Raw genomic sequence first — 22411 nt, forward strand, 5'->3', positions numbered from 1 at the left:
TTGGGTACCACTACTAAAATACACACACCACGGAAAATTTACATGTGTCACATACACTCCTGTATTAGTCGCGATCGGGCACTGTCGGTTCGCGTTCGCATCCGATTGCGATCTTACTGATTGTTGCGTCACCAGGGGGGCGTCGCGTGCATGTACATGTACGTTGTACTGCCTGCGAAACTACTACTGTCGGTCTTGTCGGTCCGCGTTCACATCCGATTGCGATCCTACTGGTTGTTGCGTCACGAGTGCGTCGCGTGCAGAGTGCACGTCATTTGGGTCCTGCATATATGCGTGCATTTGATTATACACCCATCTACATCTCCATACGATTATTTGGTGAACTTGTGCGGCTTTCATATTTCTCAACTAGCTACCAGAGTTCATGGAGAAGAACAAACCAAATTATTCATTAATCATTATTTTTCTGAATATTTCTTATTGTGATTGTCGTGTTGGTCAATGTTAGTGTCCGGCGTCATGACTCGTGGACAGACGATCAGCTTGTGTTAGATTGCTTGGTGCAGTTACCGGTAAGAATCACAGTCACAGAACGTGCCGATCAGCAGGCAGGCCGCCACTCACCAGGCAGGCAGGCAGGCAGGCGCAGCAGAGAGACTCTTCGCTTCGGCCTCGGCTCTAGCTCCGGTGCTCTGCCGTGTCATTTCGGTCGGAGCAGCAGGAGCTACTTCGTTCGACGCTGTAGTGCAACATTCATAGTAACGCTAGCTACGATCATATCATACGTTTATGAGAACTTGCTGACCTTCTCGCAGATAAGATGTCTGGAATTTGTCGCATTTTGGTGTTTACAAGGTCTAACGTTAGACCGTCGCATCAGTCGGACATCGTCGCGAAGGCAAGAAGAGGCATCAAGACATTTTCGCCGACAAATACAATAACTAACGTTAGACCCAGGTCAAGATCAACAACGTCACATGGGTGCAAAATTGCATCAACCCCCTCAGGTAACACAAACGAATTTGAAGAGACATTCGATAGGTATATATAAACGCCTACACAGGTTGGACTTGACTACTGTAAGGCCTACAGTACTGTCTAATTATTATTGTTGAGGGAATAGATTATTAAAGGGGATGGCTAGCAACTGATCAGTGGGAATCATTGGGAATGCTGGGGGATGATTGTTCCAATTCTTGTGGGATTCATTTAAGAGTACATGTCATTATATATCTCTTATTGTCAGGGGTCGCACTTAACTTTTTTTTAAACTATCCAGGCGAACTACTTAAACTGTCTACTTAGAATCAATTTTGACACTGAAGCAATATTTTGGCTAGCCAGACGGACTAGTAACTTAAGAATTTTACGATTTTTAGCTAGTCCGACGTGATTTCGGGTGGCCAGTGGCCAGCGGACCATCGCAAATTTCGAACCCTGATTGTGTGAAAATTACTTGCTTCAGAATGGTCTCATATTCAAGTAATGTGCACTTTAATGTTTCCAGGCTAGCATGCCTGTACAGACAGTGACGGGGCATTAAATTGCACATTATTTGAAGTTGAATATGAGACGGTTTTGAAGCAAATAATTTTCACACAACAATAGACATATTATAATGTACTCTTAAATGAATCCCACAAGAATTGGAACAATCATCCCCAAGCATTCCCACTGATTCCCACCGATCAGTTACTAGCCATCCCCTTTAAGAAACGCATTTGGGCAATTCCGCAGTTAGGTGGACATGACATGGATAAAAGAAATGTGCCTCTTTATCTTACTCTTTAATCTAGGTATCAACTAATGCCATGGATGTTCACCAATCATTAAGGTCTTTCAAATTCAGTAGATTTTATCTTTCGTATTGATTGATTTCGCGAGATCTAAAACCATCATTTAAAATGTACATGTGGGACTGGGGATGCTGAAATTCACTTAAATGCAAATTACAGTGGGTTCCTTTGAAATTTTTTCCTCAAAGTTTTGCTAAAGGGTAAAAGATAAATACATTTAAATACTCCAGAAGTCATGTGACATTTTGTCAATTACAAAAGGGTGAAATGACCTGCGGAATTTCTCCGGACAAATGTAACGTTACGGGGCCATGCTTTTGGGGGTTTAGCTAATAAATTAACAGTCGAACTGCTAAAAATATTTGTGTGAACATTTGTCATGATGCAATAATTGAAATTAATGCAACACTTTGTTTGAAGTAACTTGAATTTTTGCACACTTTTTGTTACAAGACATTGATTTTTTTGTCATATGTCCTTTTTTCGTAACGTTACTAACCAGCCCTTTTAGTTGCCATAGCAATGCAAATATTTCTTGGATTGTATTCATTCTTTTCTTTATCATAAACCTGGGAATGATGAACATGTTTTTGACATAATTTTGGCTTGAAATGAATAAATGGTAATTTAGTAGTAAAAACAAATATCTAAATTTGTTCAAATGTAACGTTACTAACCGCGGAATTGCCCATTTGCATTTGATGTAATTTACAGGTGAATCACCATCGCATAAACATGCAATGCTGGTGATCATTTATCATGGTTCAGATGACAAAAGTTGGCACTTCAACCTTTTTTTTTTTCTAACAAGGAGTCAAATGTGCAGAAATATCAACAGAACATATAATGATTTATAGATCTAGACCTCTAAATAGGCTAAAATGTGTAAAGGATGTAATGGGGAATACAGAAAATTTGCTCCTCTTCTCCCTGCTGGCGCGTAATCCGGCGCGTAAGACGAGGGGAATACAATTTCAAAGAACCACAGCTCAGATGCCTGATATGGGTAACAATAACAATTATAACACGGTGGAGCTCCTGGAAGTCGATGCCATAACCCATAGACAGTCTACATAACTCTTGGGTAATTCCTGGAATTGCGTTAAGATATTTCTGTATGGGGCTTTGTAGGCAATATTGTAGTTGGACACATCCTGTGCAGAGTTTGGCTTTTTCTTGTAACTTTTTTTTTCAGATAAGATACATTTTGATCACTTCCTTGATAATGTTCCGGTCTCTCTGTTCATTTCTTTGTAATTCCTGCAGGTCTGGTTTGGTCTTCTAGGCAGGGTGCCATGTACACTCCAGGTCATGACCATTGTCAAGCTCACAGCAGTAATGGTCATCATTTACTATGCTGTCCAAGGTATGCGTTTTTGTTGTTTGTGTATTGAATATGTTTGTAGTCTCATACTTTTTCAAGACAAATATTTAAAGAGTTATTTTTTATTTTTTAACACCGTTTAGTAATCATGAGTTCCTTGTTACAAATGAAAAGTGTACATTGTAGTTGGTTATTCACAATTTCAACTGAAATACGATTTCGTCTGTCACTTTTATGCATCATAGTGTTATACAACACCTATTTAGAATGTAGCTATCCGATTGGTCGATTGCCCATCACGTGACATTTAGGGAAATGTTTTATTGCACGCTCTGGCTGTCTCAGCCGTGCAATTTTGGTTCGACCAAAATGTTCTATTGCATGCGCTCTGATGTCACAATAAACAAACATGTGCCGCGTGCACTCAACAATTACAAGCGCGCTTTAATACAAGCGCGTACTTTTGTCGCTCATTTTTGTAAACAACTTCATTTCGCATGTACGTACGTACGTACACATGTAGTGTTATACAGTGACTGCGACCGTGAGGCTACTCATTCGTCTTTCACGGAAAATGGTTGCCATTTCTGTGCTAAATTCAAGAATCTGTGAGTACCAAATCTGTTGACGTTCGAAGTGTTGTATAAAACAAATAGTGTATGGTCTTTACACGTGCAATGGAACCAGATTTCGCACTGGTGAAATATGAGGTGCACTATTCAACTCCGCTTCGCCTCGTTGAATAGAGCGCCTCTATCTTTCACCTCTAACGAAATCTTGTACCACTGCACTTGTGACCATTCACTATTTGTATACTATTATGTGAAAAGGGTAAGCTTAATTTCAGTGTACCAGTTTCTATGCACTGAACTTAGGTGTATAGTAAATAAAACTGGTTTTTGCTGAACATACTCATCATTTTTTTAAGTTGTAAAGATACATGTAAAATATGTGGACTTCTTTATCTCTGATATTGCTCTCTGTATTATTTTGATGCTTTAGACACAGTTACAATGTATGTAATTTCTATAACTGTTGTGACAGGAATTCATACTGTGGTAACTGATGTTTTCTTTACTACTGTTTTTCCTTTCCACTTCATGACTTCCAGGTACTACTCAACATGTTTACTACACAGACACCACTTCACACAAAATATTAGTGAAATCTCAAAGGCAACTTCATCATTCCATGGCTGGGAATCCCGGGGTCCAAAGGTCACTTCAGATATTTATTCATCTCATCATGCCAGTTTCTTGGAGCCGAGCCAGCGCCAGCTGTGCGCCCGTGTGTCGATCAGCGTACGAGACTTTCACCAGTCAGCCCAGCTGTACGACTTAGCGGACCCCGAGTCCAAGGTCGAGAAGACGGTGAAGGCGATAAAAGATAAAAAGAAGAAGGAGAAGGAGAAACAGATAGAGGGCGAGAAGCAGCAAATGGAGCAAGCGCCGAGGGTGGAGGAGATTCCAACAATGATACCTGAGGTGATCATGATTCCAAAGAAACCTCTGATGGTCAGGATCAAAGATGAGGTCATGCACTACGTCAACGGCTTCAGGCTCTTTTGGGTTGACATCACCATCGCTTCCAGGCATCTATGGGAGCTCCTGAATGGTGGCTCCTTGTCAAGGAGGGAATACAGACAGGTAAAGTGGTGGAATGCAAAAGATTTGAAAATAAATATTGCATTCTTTGATTGATTTTTGTGTGATTTAGAAGCAGTCAAGTACAGTCAAACCTGCCTTAGTGGCCACCTGTCTGTAGCTGCTACCTGCCGCATGCGGCCACTGATCAATTCCCCAGAGAGAAAAGCCATGTTAAGGACCCTGTGTATAGTGGCCACCTGTGTTACACAGCCAGCGGCCATAAATTTTGTTTCCCGCATTAGATTTTTAAACCTGTCTATAGCAGCCACCTGTCTATAACGGCCACTCTCTTCGTCTCCCTTGGGTGGCCGCTATAGACAGGTTTGACTGTATTAGTTTCATTGACCAGATGGCTACATAAAGGAAATTGGTTGCTGTGGCTAGTGCATTACTTCTGACAATTCAAATGTACAATATGTATGCATTAGGTAGTTTACAACATGATGAATATGAAAAGTTTTTGTAGTGCTTATGAATTGTAATTACAATGTAAAAGCAAAGCTTGCCTCTGTTGGCTCAGAAGGCTATTGACATTTCATTGCAACAGAACTGTGGATGTTGTAATCAGTTGGTTTTAATCACTTCAGCTCCAGTACCACTAACCAGTTTCAACAAAGGAAACTAAAGAAAAAAGAAACAAAAGTGTTGTGAGTCATCTTTTGAGAAGCGTCACACAATATGCCTGTACAATACTTAAAAATGACCGTTGATATCATTCTAGTCTGTTATGACCTAGCCAGACAGTGGCCTGCCTTCTTCCGTCATTTGTTTTTAACCAGTTCTATATTAAGTGTCTTTGTGTTGCTCTTGTCTTTGCATCCCACAGTTCACACGCACTGCGTCAGACCTCTTCCGTCTGGTACCATTCAGCGTCTTCATCATTGTTCCATTTATGGAGTTTTTATTGCCTGTGGCACTGAAACTCTTCCCCAACATGCTTCCAAGTCACTTTGAGACCAAGTCAAAGAAGGTAATCATACTAGTTTCCTGAACATCAGAATCATTTTTTGTATAGCTGCTTTCTTTTGCAGTTAAAAGAACAAAAACAAAAACAAAAAAAACCCACATACAATGTACATAAGCAAATTAGCTAAAGTACTCTTTGAGAAGCTGCGCAAGGTGTGAAATGGTACATAAATTTTATATTGAAGTCTCATTTTGGACTGCAAGCTAATGTGAAGAACCCACCAGCACACATTTTTATGCCTCCGCCAACGAAGTGGCCGGAGGCATTATGTTTTCGGGTCGTCCGTACGTCCGTCCCGTTTTGTTTTTGTCGATATCTCAAGAACCGTGTGGTGGTTTTACATCAAACTTGGTATGAGGGTATATCCTGGGGGGGTAATACTTTGTTATTTTGTGAAAAAAAAGGTTGAAATTTCATGTTTTTCTCCATATCTCGCAAATGGTACAAGGTATATTCATGGAACTTAGTATATATGCATGTACGATGGGCAGTGATTATCTAGGGAAGTTGGGGGTCATGGGTCAAAGGTCAGGGGGTCAAAGGTCAAGGTCAACTCCTCAAAATATCACTACTTTCCTTATATTTATGCAATGCCTGAAGGATTTTTTTTTTTACTTGATGTATGCATGTATTACCCAATATATATTCTGTGGGAAGTCTCTTGCCAAAAGGTCAAAGTCAAAAGGTCAAAGGTCAAGTGAAAGTGCTAAATTGCACTTTTTCCTCCATATCTCGAAAGTAACTCAAGGTATCATCATGAAACTTACATATTTATGCATGTTCTACCTAACAGTGATTCTCTTTGGAACTGTGAGGTCAAAGGTCAAAGGCCAGGTTTAGATAATACTATTTTACCATTTGATACTGAAATTATACTTTTTCTCAATACCTTGAAAATTACTCATGCATAAACTTATAAAAGGGTCAAAAGTCAAGTAAAAATCATCAGTTCCCCAAATACCTGCACTCTGACGTTTTAATCATTCATCCAATTGAACCTAGTTCTAGGAAAGTGAACATTCAGCACATTTGTGGCAAACCTGTCATTCTAATATTTTGCCAATTGTGGGAAACTGTCATCACACATTGTCAAGACATCGTACTATAGACCTATTAGGAGAACCATGCATTATGGCGGAGGCATACCAGTCGCCGTAGCGACATTTCCAGTTTATACATGACTTGATGTAGTCCCTGTGCAATTATAAATGTACCACTCAAAGATCAATCGATGCCATTTATTATACGACCATCCCATGCTTATGTTGGGCAAGCGAATATTTATTAATCTGCAAACAAAATATTTAAAAAAATGTTGTACTATTGGATTGTGTGAGATAATTAAGCAGTGAAGGTGTTATGGAAATCTGTCATCCACTTTTACTGACAGTATACAGCACGTTCCTTTCGATGCAAGTATAGCATGTCAACTTCATTTCACATTGCTGTGATTTTTTTTTATTTTTTTGCGTAAGTGCAATTTTTTTCTGGCCAATGTTTCTACCAGTGAGGAATGCATTTGAATTCTGCTGAATAATTGCAGGAGGAGCGTCTAAAAAAGGAGCTGAAAGTGAAGCTGGAGATGGCAAAGTTTTTGCAGGACACCATCGAAGAGACAGCACTGCACAACAAGAAGGGTAAGAAGTTGTCAGAGAGTGCCCAGCAGTTTGTCCACTTCATGGAAAAGGTGAGCTACACATACTGGTATCTTTCTTTTTTTTTCCAGCTGCATGTTATAATGTGTCATGCAAGTGTACTGCTACCCCTGGAATTTACCCTTTCCCTTTGCTGGAAGATTGCCCAATCTGATTTGTCGGAATGATATGACAGGCTTCTATTCTCTTGTTGCAACAATTTTCTCTTTTTTTTTCCAGATTTTATGACATGTACAGTGGTATGAATTTTTAAAGGTGAACTTGTCTGCAGGTTTTAATTGTGTATGGGAAGACCATACTATGCTGACTTTTCAATTAGATTTTTTCAGATCTGTAGATGTAGACAGACAGCTAATATTGCATATTTTGTGACTGATCGTATATATCATTGATTCAGAACACAGATCAAGCCAGCACAAAGGAAATTTTGAAGTTCTTAAAGCTCTTTGAAGATGAGCTGACATTTGATATTGTAATACTGTAAACGTCTATATTTTCACGTGATTAATTATTTGCGCTGAGTGTCTAAAAAAGAACATGTTTACAGATTCTTAAATTTGCATTGCGCAATTGTCAACCCATTCAAAATGTGCAGAGAAAATTGTAAAGCTATTTTTGTGTGTTTTAGAATTTGTGCTAGCCAAAAGTAACATGTAATATGTGAAAATTAATGCACCACAAAAATGTCAGCATTTACAGCATTGCATTGGTAGATAGCTAATTTTTCATATTTTATGACTGCTGTTATGTCTGTCACAGATTAGGGACACCGGCGATCAGGCCAGCAATGAGGAGATTTTGAAGTTCTCCAAGCTCTTTGAAGATGAGCTGACGCTGGATAATCTGTCTCGAGACCAGCTGAGAGCCCTCAACAGTCTGCTTCGGCTGCAGACCATTGGAACCAACAACTTTCTCCGCTTCCAGCTCAGGATGCAGCTGAGGTCCCTGATGGCTGACGATAAGGTAGGCCCATACCTCACCAGCCTTATTCAGCAGCAATACCAGGCTGTTTAGATTGTGTCGAATACTTGATACATTCCTGTAGATGCAGGGCAGTCAGTTATGCCGTTCTTCTTCTGTGATGATAAATCTGTGAGCTTGAATTTTTTGTTTTGATTTATAATGCCATGTGTAGGCAGTCACAGGCAAATTTTGAAGTCATTTTTAAAGCAATCTATTCAGACAAACATAAAAAGGAAGAAAACGGGTAGAAGAAGATTGTCCGTGTGAAAGTATTGTGTGCCTCCTCAGAAGTCATTATAGTGTATTTTCTCAAGGTTTTTTTCTTTTTTTGCGGCAGTTTTAAATGCACTCTTCTTTAATGGGTATGTATCACAGTAAAAAATCCATGATTGGAGGGCATTCAGAGGTATCATGTGGTAATTCACGTAGAATCAACGGAACACTAATTTGCCAACCATTTGCAAAGATGCGTAAAAAGGAAAGTCAGAATTATGTTGCAAGCTATGGATTTATGTCTACATGATACATTTTGCTGGCAGCAAAGTTTTTGTGATAGATATCAGGATAAAGTCAAAGCTCAGGATTATAGCATGGGACTATTGAACCTCAGTCTAATAATTGTTGATAACATTTCCTGTTTTTTCTCAACTCATTATTGATCAGTTACCCTTTTCTCCATGATTGTGCTAGATATACTTTCATTTCACAAGTGCCACATATTTATGTTATACGCCCTATGAATTTCCTGAATGAGTTAAAAAGTTTTGGTTCCACCCGAGTGGGTGTCTGTGATTATTAAGTACTGTGCTGAACGTCCCGTAATCCTTTGCAGTCAAAAGAGGCAGGCACAGGAGTGTGTTTCGCCCCACTGTCTTTACACAAAGGAAATGTGATGGATTAATGGTTTCTTTGTAGTTTTGCTCCGCGACCTCACATGATGTTTTAGTCTGGCAGGTGTGGCTAGCTCATAAAAGGTCAGCCAGTGTTGACTGGCACTGCTGACAAAAATATACCGATAACAGTGGTCTGGGTGGTGCAGAGCTGGCTGTGCTGGCTGTGCTTGAATTTTGTAATTGTATTGTGAATAATTCAGAATGTCCATTTTGGGCAAAAAGTGGCAGAGGCCTGTCAAGGTTACTGCTATGAGTGTTAAAAGTGACTTGTGCTTATGCAGTTTAAGTGTTGTTGGGAAATAGACAAAAGCAAAAATAAAAATCATTTCTTGACAGCTTAAAAGCAAACACCATACAGTCTTTATGATTTCACTTATAAATCGGAAAGCATTGAAATAAATACAAATACATTGGATTTATTACATGGACATTCATGAGGTCCCCATTTGGTGTATACCCATTGGTAAGTGTGAATTTGCGGTTGAAGATTTACTGGTGCCGCACCATGAAGATACTTTTACATCAGCACATTTATCTTGAAAATGATACAGGATCCAACTGGAAATCAAGTGAGATTATGCAAATTAGAAATGTGTGTCAACACATTTCTTTTCAAACTTTGAGATTTGCAGCTGACTATTGGATTGTATGTGTTGGAATTTATAAAGCAGTGACTGCTTGTCCAAATAGCAAAGAATTTGTTGATAGCTTACTGGTACTAATGAAGTATAAACAAGTTTTTCAGTTCCTTTTTCTATAAAAAAAAAAGTTGTGAATTTGCCAATCACAGATTTACCAAAAGCTGACAAAATTGGAAATGTGGCTGACATGAGAAGTCACGTCAACTCAACTGTCGACAGCTATACATACCGAAGAAAGGAAAGAAAAAAAACAAACAATGTCTTGTTCAGTTCTATGAAAGGTTGTGGACTTTCTTTGTATGCTTTCTCAATGTTCACAATGATGACAATTAGGATCTGGGTTTGCATCTTTTGATCAAGTGACCTCTTGTGGGAACAAACTATCAGCTCTATGCTGTTATTTTGTAGGAGCTTACATGTATTCCTGCGACCAGTTTAAGTTCCTAAGAGAGTTACCTCATTAACACAATGTACTTATATGTGAAGTAAGACATTTTGATTTGTAAGGTAGAAAAGAAAGAAGAAAAAAAAAGATGATTCCTACGCTAAGTTGTTTTAGTACTGAAGATTTGGAATAAAATCAGCATCCCCTTGTCTTACCCTGCCACAGATGATCAAGAAGGAAGGTGTTGACTCCCTGACAGAGGCTGAGCTTCAGGTTGCTTGCCAAGCCAGGGGGATGAGGGCTCTGGGGGTACCCAAGGAGAGACTGAAGTCTCAGCTGGAACAGGTAATTTGATTTCATTCGATGTAATTTGTAATGTGACAACTTGACTATCACTTGGCTTCTTCTGATCTTACATGCTATTGATTCATAATCAAATGAATGTTGATGGTTGCTTACATTTTTCGTGTTGTAAACCTGGTATTTTGTGCCAGTCATTAGACATGAGAGGAAGAACGAGATGACACTTTTGTAAATAATGTGGGACATGATCTGAAGTGTGAAGGAATGATAATTCCCCGGACAGTGTTACTCGAAGCTTGATGATATACAGTGTACACTGCAAACATGTCTCACTACCACTCTAGCTACATTGTATCACCGTCACTGCCATTCAATCTTGTTCTTTGTTATTTGTCTATCAAGTTATGTAACTATATTATTTCATTCAATGTTTCGCCTTGATATGTTGCATATTCATAAAATTCAATAAATTGCTCAGTTTATATTTGTGTAACAATGGACATGAAATGTCTGATTTATTTTCTGTTGTGTACATTTGAATTAGAAAAAAAAAAGATTCATTTGTATGATTATATTGTATTGTGTAAATGGGATGAAGTAAGACCAAAACTTAATGTGGTGGTGGGACTGCACAAGTCACTCTTGTTCGCATTTGAATATAATTTTTCTCCTCTTTACTCATTAGCTTTTGATTCCCATTGTGATTGCACAATCATAAAAACATTTTGTTTGAATATTTGTGTGTTTTTTCTTTCTGAAAGAATAGAGTGTAAACTACCGCCCTCCTGCTTTGTGATTACAGTCGTGGATTTTCTTTTTCTGCTTGTGTTCCTTATCAAGAGTGCCTTCATATCGATGGAAATGTTTAATAAAAAACATACTTACTTGTCTTTCCAGTGGCTAGAGCTGCATATCGATGAGCAGATCCCCACGTCCCTGCTGCTGCTCTCAAGGGCCCTCTACCTCCCAGAACACCTGTCCACTCAGGACCAACTCCAGGCCACTATTGCCTCCCTTCCACCAGAAACGGTAGGAGCACCCTCATCTTGTTGCATAATCATGTTTGTTGACAATATGCAAACCGCGGTAACTATAAGATGGCACCAATTGTTCCATATATAACAGTACATTGACATACCATAGAGGAATACAAATTACAACTGTACATTCAAAATGATTCTCTTCACCCTGTTCTCAGGGCACGTCATTAGCGGTGGCCCGGTGCCAGAAAAAATTAATGTTGGACCACAAAAATTCCAAAGAGGCTATCTTTTGGTGGCCCGATCGGGCATCTTAAATTCCGAATGAATTTGTTTATATCCTTTTATTTTCGCCCACTACATTTCTTTTTTCAGACAACCATAAGTTCAAATTCGAAGATTTTAGAGGCCAAAATGGGCCGCTAGAGCAAAAAAAGTTAGTGTTGAGCCCCGGTTTTGTTAACTTCACTCTTTCATCTTCTGTTTTCGGTATGTAGGCTGATGAGGCCAAGGTTAAGCTGGCCGAGATGGAGGGAAGCAAGATTGACAACACGGAGCGGCTGAAGATTGCCAAGAAGGAGGAAGAACAGATCAAGAAGGAGAAGGAGGAGAAGAAGCTGCGGGAGGAGATGGAGTTACAGGAGCAGGAGAGAAAGAAGGTCAGTGTGGAGGAGGGAAAATATGATAGTGGAACAATGCAGCCAGTTGACATACCAAGAATCATCTCCATCGAGAGTTTCTTGTTCATAGAATTGGTGATCTATCGCTTGGCCTACTCCCACTTTGTCTACTAGCCATTTAGTCTCAACCCACTTGGTCTAATCCTGTTTCATCTTACAACCAGTAGTCCAATTGCCACTTAGCCTCTTTACCAGTTGGTCTACTTCCAGATGGGCTATGCCCATTTTGTCTAATACCCACAGTTTATTAGACAAAATGGGGACAAAAATCCATGGAGAAAAAATTGCAATTAGGCCATCTGGTCAATAAACGAAACAAAAATTAGCCAAACTGGGCATTAGACCAAGTGAGAAGTACACTGTAGAACAAACAGGCATTGGACAAAATTGTTAGTAGACCAAGTGAGTTTAGCTGTAGTGGTGTGAGACAAACTTGGAAGTAGACCATCTGATTGTAGACCAAGTGGCAATAAAACCACAAAATCAGAAAGGTGCAATCATTCAACATGGCATTCCTATGGATTCCTTTCAGTGCCTGTTGTTTTGTGTGACTTTAACACTGGTTGTGAAAGTATTTTGTTATACTTTCCTTTTACATGAACAGTCAGTGATTCCACTTTTTTTCCTGAAGAAAAGACGATGGGAAATTATATCTCGACGTCGAGTTTACATTATTAGGAAACAACTGAGACAGAGAAAAGTTATTTCCTTAATGCAAATTTTAAAAAAAAAAGATATTTTGGTCGTCTCTGTGCTGTCCTCTCTACAAGATCTACCAAGTACAGTGTACTAGTATGTTGGTTAGGGCATATCTTTTGCAACAGAGCAGATCCATTGTCTTTTTAAAAAAATGCAAGATGAGTAAAACATGCAAATTGTGTCAGTTGCATTATATGACAGCAATTTTCTTGTAGTGTCCATTTCTGATTTCTTAACATCTTCTACTGTCAACACAAAGGAAGAAAAGTTAGCATTACAAGAATTAAATGATTTCTGTGTGTTTGTTTGGTTGTTTGTTGGTATGTTAGGCTGAAGCAGAGAAGCTTGAAGCTGAGAAGGTAATTCTGGCAGAAACAATGGTGGACACAGCACCAATAATTCAGGATGCGGCTCCGACAGTTGATGAACAGGTTAGTTCACTTTTTGTGCCCACCTCATCTTCTGCAGCACATCTACAATGATTCCATGAAGGATTTGATTTAAGAACATATTCATTCATTGATTTAGTTTTCACAAAACAAGCTGTGATATGTCCATTTTTGTAATTATTGTTGACTCAATGATTTAGTGAATAGACAGAGATTGTGCTTATTTTTTCATCATGATTGACTTAGTTTCTGTCCCTTTCAATATAGTAGTCATTAATATGTAGATATTGCTGGAATATTGATTTGTTTTCCACTTTTATGACTGAATACATGCATACGTGTACAAATATATTGTGTGATAATAGATGACACTGGATAGAATAAAAAATGCGCGTGATTTTCAAGTACAGAAGCAGGGTTTATAAGGACAAGCTAGTGTGTTATTCCCTTTGTTTAAGCATGTGGATGCAGTGCTTAACTGTATTATGTATCAAAAAGATTTTTTTTTTTTTTCTGTTAAAGTGTATGTCATTAAAAAGATCATATGAAAGACCACATTTTGTATTACTTTTATAATTTGTAGGTTCCATTGTTGGTTTAAATTTTGTTGCTATCTTTTAAAGACTTTGGGTTACTTAATGGACTGTGTGGATGATTGCATCACTGTCTGCAGGTAACCAAAGAGGACCTGGCGGACTTGGGTGAAGTCTTGACGGAGATCGCAAAGGAGAAGGACGCCCTCTTTGAGGAGAAGGAAGATCTGGAGGAACTGAAAGAGGATGTGGAAGAGTACAAGGAGGTGAGAACCATCTGTGGTCTACTCTGAATGAATGGATGAAAGGGTAAAGGGTCTGCAGGGAGGTTCAGAAAGGAAACCAAACCAAATTGTCCATGGTATGTTTGTCCATGTAGGGCTACAAATGAAATATGTGATATTTTCACTTTTGGTGTTAGCATTTTTATGTGTGTTTGTTGGTAGGGTGGGGTGTCATTTCTTTTTGTAACTCTCAGGCAATTTTGGGTGACAAAGTTTTTGTGTAAGCCTTTGCAGTGGAAAGCCATTCAGAGTAATGCTGTATTGAATGGTTATTGCATCTTTAAACTCTCAGGCAACTTTGGGGACTACATGTAAGTCATTGTGTGGGCCTGTGTAGTGAGAGGCGTTATGAGAAATGCTATATTAGATTGAAGCTGAGCGGAAGGGTGTATGCAGCAGCAATTATTGTCTTGTTGCTTCGTTAATCAAGGACATCCTTTCAGTGATTGTTTTTATTGACCTTGAATTTTCTGTTGAACATCTGTATATATAGTTTCTGTGCATTCTCTCATTGTCTTTTTTGGGTCTTTATTAACACTTGACCAGGATTTGGAAGACTTGAAACGTGAGACGGAAGAACTGGACATGCCAGTCCTGATGGAGTCCAAGTCTTCAGTGCGACTCGGCAAACAGGTAAATGCTTGTCTTATTACAGAAATGGCATTAAAGAAAGGCTTCCAATATTACATCATGTATGACAAAATGCACAAAAGCATTCATTATGAATTTGTTTTGTGGCTTTTTAAACACACACACAAAACTTACCAAAGTACTGAAGCATTTCATTGAAAAGGCATATTTGCATAAGACTGCTTATTGAGACATTCAAATTAAAGCAGTTTAAATCTAGTCAATATGATTATCATTCTTGGCAGCAAAGATATACCAATAAAGCTGTTTGTATCTACAGCATGAATCGAATAAATGTTTAGACTGTAACTGATATGTGATAAGAAGAATTTTAAATGCATGTACTGTACACATGCACCCTAACTGACAGAATATGTGTATTACAAATAATTATTATCCCTTTCTGTGCCAGTGAGTCAAATGCTCCCAAATTTAAACACACGGCTATGGATGAGAGATTAAAGGCATAATTGATCATTTGCAGATGAAACAAAAACCCAGCAGTAGTCCTTTAAAATAGTCATAAAATGTGAGTAAGGGATGCAAATAACCACTGTAAATATTTGAATATGTGCAATTGTTGTTAAGTATTGTTAAATATATACAAATTGTGAACAATAGTTATTGTAAGAATGTGTCCAAACTAAACCATCTTCAGTTACGGTTTATTGAGGAAAATACTGATATCTCCTTATATTTTAGGCTTTATTCCAAAAATTTCATATGGTAGGATGTTTTGTGATATACATATGCGTCATATGTGATATTTTGAACATTTTTTAAATCACTGCTACCAAAGATAAGCAGTACCTTTAATGTAGCACACATAGAGTTGAAAAGTTACGCTTCTTGTGTGCTTTAGGTGGGTCGTATGATGAACCGTCTGGAGAGCATCGTGTCCCAGCTGGAGACCCAGAGAGAGACACTCCATGAGGAGCACTCCATGCTCCAGGAAGACCTGGAGGCCAGGAAGAAAGAGCTGGATGATGCCGACTCATCGGAGGAAGAGAGGGATGCCCTCGAGGCCAAGATGCAGCAGAGCATCTCCAAGAAAAAGTAATCCTCTCATTCCTTCATTCCCTTATTCGACAGCTGATATCAAGCCATGTATAAAGTGTTATCACACTTGAGAAATGTATTCTTCTGGAACAAGGAAATACTTCTAGTACCCATTTGGGAAATTTAATTTTTGCTTGTGTCTCTTACAATGTTTGTTTTTCAAGAAAGTTTACAAATTTCTTTGTGAGCACATCTCAAAATTCTCTCAACCTCTGCCCCCCCCCCCCAAAAAAAAAAGTGATATAGCAAAACTGAAATATGCTTTTGAGTGATACAGACAACAAAAACCAAAGATTTTGTTTGTTTGTTTTGTAGAATTTCATAATACTGTAAAATGAGGAATGTTCATGTGCATTTTAATTTCGTGAATTTCGCGAGAGCCAAGATTCGTGAAATTGAAATGCACGCGAAAGTTCTTGTCTACACTATATGCATTGAATGTTTGAGGCAACTCGCGAAAATTTCATGCCGCAAAAAAGGCCGTCGGCTCCAATTTGCAAAAATACCATGCTGCGAAAATATTGAGTTTTACAGTATATGAATGATGCAAGCTGGTGTAACTTTGGTTGTCTTTGATATTGCCTAGAAAGGATGGAATCTGTAGTGCAGCATAGTGGAGTATGTATCCAGGAACAAAGTTTACTTCTTCAATGTCCAAATGTAAATCTTAATTGGGAATGTACATATTAACTATCTAGCACAGTTTCCTTTGCTATAACACTGCAACTCTACTCCCGCTTCTCCTGCCGCATAAAATCCATCTGGCAGTGATGCCTCGTAAATTAGGGAAACCACCCTCAAATTCTTGTTCTCTTCGTCTTCCATTGATAATGTACACATCCAGGAAAAATATGATCCGCGTTGAGGAGCTGCTGGATGCCATGCGAAAGTTTGGCAAGGTTTCCGATGAGGAGAAGCTAGAGCGGATTGCCGATGTCCTGGACGAAGACCATGATGGTGCTATTCAACTGCAAGATGTCCTCAAGGTTGGTGTAACCCCAGAGAGAAAAAAATTGTCTTCTGGAAATTCTATTCATTGCAAACTGAGGATCTATGTCTGTTGTGAAAATTGTGGAATTTTAACCTGTTGAGGATGCACTGATTTTGCTGTAACACGCATTTCTCATAGACACTTGCCAGAGTGTTCTTAGGACTTGTCTTGAACGGGTTAAAAGTCATTTGTCATTGTCATGTCTATTTTCTATTCAAATATGTGTTCTCATAAAATTTGGACTTCTGTGTTGACTGGGTATGGTTGAGAATGCTTAAAGTGATTACATAAGAAGGTGAAGCTTTTGTAAACACAGAGTGTAATATTTAAGGGCTGTCATGATTGAGATAGTAGTTTATATGTCAGAGATAGATATGGCTTTAAGGGGACATACAAAACTTACTTGCTGTAAAGATTGTTATTAACATATTGATGAATATTAACAAAATCTATGTATAATTTCAAGTATATCCCAAAGTTTGGTGAATGTTTTTGTTTCAGTGTGTTTTCTTGTACCTGAAAGACTTTTTTTTTTTTCGTCTCTACACTGTACATGTTGTCAATTATAACTGAAATAAATGTTATGTGTTGAGTGTTGTGTCTCTTAATTTACCCAATTGTACTGTTATATGTCATATATTTTGTGAGATATTTATTTTTACGAATTTAGTGAGTCAGGTGCTAGACTCAAATTCAAAACCATGCGAACATGAATATGATGTGCATGCATACATTTCTCCATTCAGTGCTGTACTCCACGATCGTGAATTTAACCACTCACAGAAATTGTCAGGAAGTCCCAATTTGCAAAAAATAAGACTGCTGAATATAGGGCGTATACAGTATTCTAAAGGATACTTAATACTACCACAGTGTACATGTAAAGAGATGTTGTCAACTGTGTTTTTCCTGTAGGTGATAGAGACTATCGCCAAGGAAGACATCGCTCTGAACACGAGGCAGATAGGAGAGGTCATGGACCTCCTCTGTCGGGAGGAGATCATGGAGGAACTCGAGAAGGACATGGAGCGGGAGGAGAAGCTCATCATGGCGGAGAAAACCGACGAGGCCGAGGCGGGGAAGAGTTCGTCGTAGTCCGTCCGTTGCCATGGCGATCTGAGGGATGCTGCAAGTGTTCAGAGGCCTGTGGCCTGCCTCGATGGCACCAGGCCTTTCACATGTCAGCTGCAGCTCACCATAGAGAGCATCTCTGCCCATTGAGACAGTGACCCCAAATGGTTGCCATAGTAACAGCATCATTTTGTGACATAGATGCAGAGAGGTGAAATGAGTTGTGAGTCATTCAGTGTCACTAATGGTATAGTCACTATTTTCCCATGACTGAGTGACAATCGGTTCTTGCAGACTGCACGGAATGCACTTTGCATGTTCAGGTGTGGGGCTATGGTGCAATTGAATCTTGAAGAACTGTCACTAGTGCTGCATATTTTACTCAAACAAACCCTTGTCTTTGTGCAGAATCATGACGGAAGCATCTTTCCCAAACCGTTATGTTTTCTTTAGAAACAACCATATTAAACATTGAAATGGCAAATTCATAGAGAATTCTGTCTACTGTCTGTGTTAAATAGAATAATAAAAATAAAAAGCATTTATGAAGTATTTTAGTGTTTAAAAGCTACCCCAAAAGGCGTAGAGAAATGTTTTTTCCACATTTCTCTGTATTTCGCTTAAACAAAACTTACAGTGTGATATGTTATACATCAGAGTGAATTGACTGTTTTCACTAGAAATTTGAATATACCATGATATCAACAATTTCTGTATTCTACCACAGTTTCAACATTTTTCATTCGCAAGAAGGGATAAAGATGAGGGGGAAATTAGGGTGGGGGTTGTGCCTTCATTGCGATGATAAATGCTGAAGCTTGTGTAAATTATCAGGGAGAAAGTTACACCGTAGCCCTGCACCTGTATAACAAGATTTATTTTTCAGTGAGGGTGTACTGTATGTAGCACTCCGCTATATTGAGTGCAGGTCTACAGGGAAATTTGCTGTACCAAACACAATTCATCCATACCCATATATAGAGTATGGTAGTAGATGTTTCAGTACAATACAAAGTCTGTCAGGTGTACATGTACATCAGAGACTGTACTTTTGATGTGCTGTAAGATGTACAGTATTTATGACTTGTGGTCATTACAGCTTGCACGGCAAATAGCCAGATGTATCTGCAATAGTAGAAGCAAGCACTGCAAATAAGAAGAAGTTTTATGATATGTGAATGGGGTCCTTGCTGCAGGGAGGGTAATGAGATATAGTAAGATTCTATGTTATCTATGTTTTGAATGAAACAGAAGCACAGAACTCACAGTAATATGCCATAGTTTATCTTATATTACCACGTTGCATGGCATCCTGAATTAATTTGCAGTCTTGATTGTTAGACGAGATAAGTTGGTCCACAAAGTGGAGATCATTGCATAATCACACCTTTAACGTTTTGTTGCGAAGTCTACACACAACATCTGTGTACTGAGGGCAACAACCACATGAAAATTTAATTTGTGTTATGAGTGCCGGTAACCTTAGATGTAACCATGTATTCGAAGTCTGCTGCATTTTTCCTTTCTCACATGATTTTTAAGGATACCATATTCTCAGAACTGGGGTATTGCCAACAGAATTTGTTCCTTTTTTTTTGGGGGGGGGGGGGGGTGGGGTCTGATGGTAGAAGACACACATTTTCATTAAGGCTTGGGTAAACTGTGTTTATGTCAGGGAAAATGATGATGCTTTTCTTTTCCATGTTTTATCAATATAGCAAGATCCAAATTTGTAGAGGTGTCGTAATACTTTCTTCCTTGTTTACCAGTATTGACCTGGTCGCAGAATGTTGCAAAACTGTGTATTCCGTGGACGTATTTGATGACTTCATATTTTTATAATGTGTATATAATAGTAAATAGAGTTTTATGGGGAAATCAACAAACAGCCAGAATATAACAAAATCTCCTGAAGGGTAATAAAGGGAGGATAAGCTGTAAATTTTGGGTGTTTGTTTTATATTTGTCTTCACTTAAAGCTGTGTGTACTCTTTATACATACAGATCTACAAAGTATCCCTGATTCTGCAGAAGCGTACATGAAAGATCATTCAGATCTACAAAGTATCCCTGATTCTGCAGAAGCGTACATGAAAGATACATTCAGATCTACAAAGTAGCCCTGATTCTGCAGGAGCGTACATGAAAGATAAGATTTTTTTTTTTCTCCATGTCCTTACCAGAGAATATAACAGCCTCCCTTATTTAGAAATCATTTCATCCTTTTGGCCTGTTAGATGTATATATCACACAAGTATCTACCTAATTGTTCTCCAGAATCTCCCTCGATTCAAAGGAAATGTGATTGTTGGCAGCCATTGACATAAAAATTGCATTAATGAGCCCAACATTGGATTGTGTAACAAAGATAACATTTTTCAATACAAGCAGATGGAGTGAGACATATATGTTTTTACAGTGTTGAGAGAATCAATAGGAAACATACAAATGGCATTGTTTGATGACTGTTGGTGATTGCTGCTTGCAATCATGTAACACAAAAGATATGAGGACTGTACAATGTTTGAGTATATGGTAGAAAGCAATGAAGTATGTAGTTAGAGCTGAATAGTAAGACTGTATTGACGATGCTTTAAGGGGAAAATAACAGGTTGTATTCCTGAAATATATTAGACACCATTCCCAAGATACTGTATAAGCTGTTATTTTTCGCGTACAGACATTTTCACGAATGAGGAGGTCACAGACATTTTTGCGAGATGTTGTTTTCGCGATTTGACACCGAGGGTATCACAAGTGCATTATTTTCCTAGTGTATGGTGACATTTCGCGTGTTGTTATATTCGCAGTCCAACATCGATTGGCGAAATTTACGAAAATTAAACCCTCGTGAAAAAAGCAGCTTATACAGTAAATTTGTCCACGAGAGACTCTATATTAAAGGGAAGCATCAAATAATGTTATTGTTTTTGTTGCAGCATCATAAATTCATATTACATTTTGGCTGTGTGCATTTTTAAAAAAAATGAAGACGTTTTGAGCAGTCTTCTCAAGAGTTTATGTGCATTTCTTGCACTTGCCATATTTATTCTTTCGTTTCCGTTTCTACAATGTCCTCCAAGTTGTGTGTGTTGTAAGTATTGCGTTCTTTCTTTACAGCATCACCTACAGCAGCTGGCTATGTTGTGTGAAGTGAATACCAACGTCATCTCTGACAGTATATGACAGAAACTAGCAGGCAATCTGTTGTCAGTCTTGCTCAACTTGCAATCAAAGTATTCACGTATCAAATGATCAGAAAAAAAAACACCAATGAACTGAAATATTGTGATAGGAGATATGATTGCATAAGCAGTAAACAGTGAAAGCCGACTCCAAAGAGTGTGTATAGATATATAATAGCAGAGCCATCTATTTGATGTTAAACTAACAAATTCATGTGCTGCATTTGTGACTTTTTTTGAGATGGAAGGCGTCGGTAAATGATGATTGCCGTCTGTTGTTTTGTAATGTATACATGGCATGGGCTGATTTGGTTGCCAGTGCTAGTTTAGTTATACTTGTGTCAGATGTGTGTTGGATTCTATGGTGTAATCGGTAGTGCTGCAGAACTTTATCATCTACTCAAAATCCGAAGGTTGGAGAGTGAGCAACTCACAAGAGCTTTTGGTGATGTCATCATCTACAGAAATAGTACCAAGGCGTGATTTTGACCTTCATGTTATGGAGGTTGTGAGGAAAGCAGAATGAAGGAATTTTCATGGGATAAATTTGTTGTACATGTATATTGATTAATTGCTTGTATCCTATTTCAAATTAGGTGTATATTCATGGAAATAGTCTAAAGAAAATCAGTAATATTTGAGAAGTGCTGTGAAAATTATTGTCTCCAAAAGGAGTGTTCATTATGGAATAAAGTGAGTTTATATTCAAATTTCTGTGGAAACCGCCTCTAGAAGCGAATTCATATTATTTATAGTTTAGTTTTCTGTTATTTTAACAAAAATAGTAGAAATGAGAGAATATGTTTATTATCTCTTGCCCCTAAATTATGATTTATGTTAAAAAAAAAATCATTTCTGTCTCTTGATAAAATGGCAATTAAATCTGAATGTGTGTTGATGGTTATACACTGTATCTACAAGATCTTCCCATCTGATTGTATAACATGGGTGCACAAAAAATGACTATGCCAGCTCAAGCAGCTGTAACGTGGGTGCATATAGATTGACTATGCTAGCTCTAATGTAGGTGCAGAAAATTGACTCTGCTAGCTCCAGTAGGCTTACGGCATTACTTGAAATATGACGTTAGTCGGTCTGACCCGTTATGGAAGCATAATTCCCCCCGGTTCACCTGCTTATCCTCCATTACATGATCTCTTTGGGTGTATGTGTGAGAAGCTTTTCTGTGTAAAGCCGTAATTGCAGCAACCTAGATGCGTTGTTCCCTTTTCAACTCGTATAGTTTGTTAGACGCACTTCACGTTTTAATCAGTTAATGACAGCATGCTATCCTAGACATGGCTCAGATTACTAGTCTCCAGTTTAATTATGGAAACTGTGGCAGCCGTTTGTGCAATCGCCTTCAGTCATGGCCA

General features: G+C 38.4%; 1 protein-coding gene across 1 annotated transcript; it reads left to right on the plus strand.

The window, feature by feature from the left end:
- Positions 1-726: 726 nt before the first annotated feature.
- Positions 727-19187, plus strand: LOC139738736 (mitochondrial proton/calcium exchanger protein-like). Its single transcript, XM_071649376.1, has 15 exons — positions 727-968; positions 3024-3123; positions 4193-4727; positions 5554-5697; positions 7238-7381; positions 8109-8312; positions 10457-10576; positions 11432-11563; positions 12012-12173; positions 13223-13324; positions 13956-14081; positions 14646-14732; positions 15592-15785; positions 16633-16774; positions 17695-19187. The coding sequence occupies exons 1-15, from the start codon at positions 782-784 to the stop codon at positions 17872-17874; spliced, it is 2559 nt and encodes an 852-aa protein (XP_071505477.1). The 5' UTR covers positions 727-781; the 3' UTR covers positions 17875-19187.
- Positions 19188-22411: the final 3224 nt, after the last annotated feature.

This window comes from Diadema antillarum, unplaced genomic scaffold, assembly GCF_040938485.1.
Source record: "Diadema antillarum isolate AM-2024a unplaced genomic scaffold, OU_Dant_1.0 seq00000766_RagTag, whole genome shotgun sequence".
NCBI classification, from domain to species: Eukaryota; Metazoa; Echinodermata; class Echinoidea; order Diadematoida; family Diadematidae; genus Diadema; species Diadema antillarum.

Excerpts from the sequence above, each read along its gene's own strand:
- LOC139738736 (XM_071649376.1), top strand. The coding sequence starts at position 782 with ATGTCTGGAATTTGTCGCATTTTGGTGTTTACAAGGTCTAACGTTAGA. Across the intron at positions 969-3,023 it reads AATTGCATCAACCCCCTCAG|GTCTGGTTTGGTCTTCTAGG; the intron begins GTAACACAAACG and ends TAATTCCTGCAG. Across the intron at positions 13,325-13,955 it reads CTCCGACAGTTGATGAACAG|GTAACCAAAGAGGACCTGGC; the intron begins GTTAGTTCACTT and ends CACTGTCTGCAG.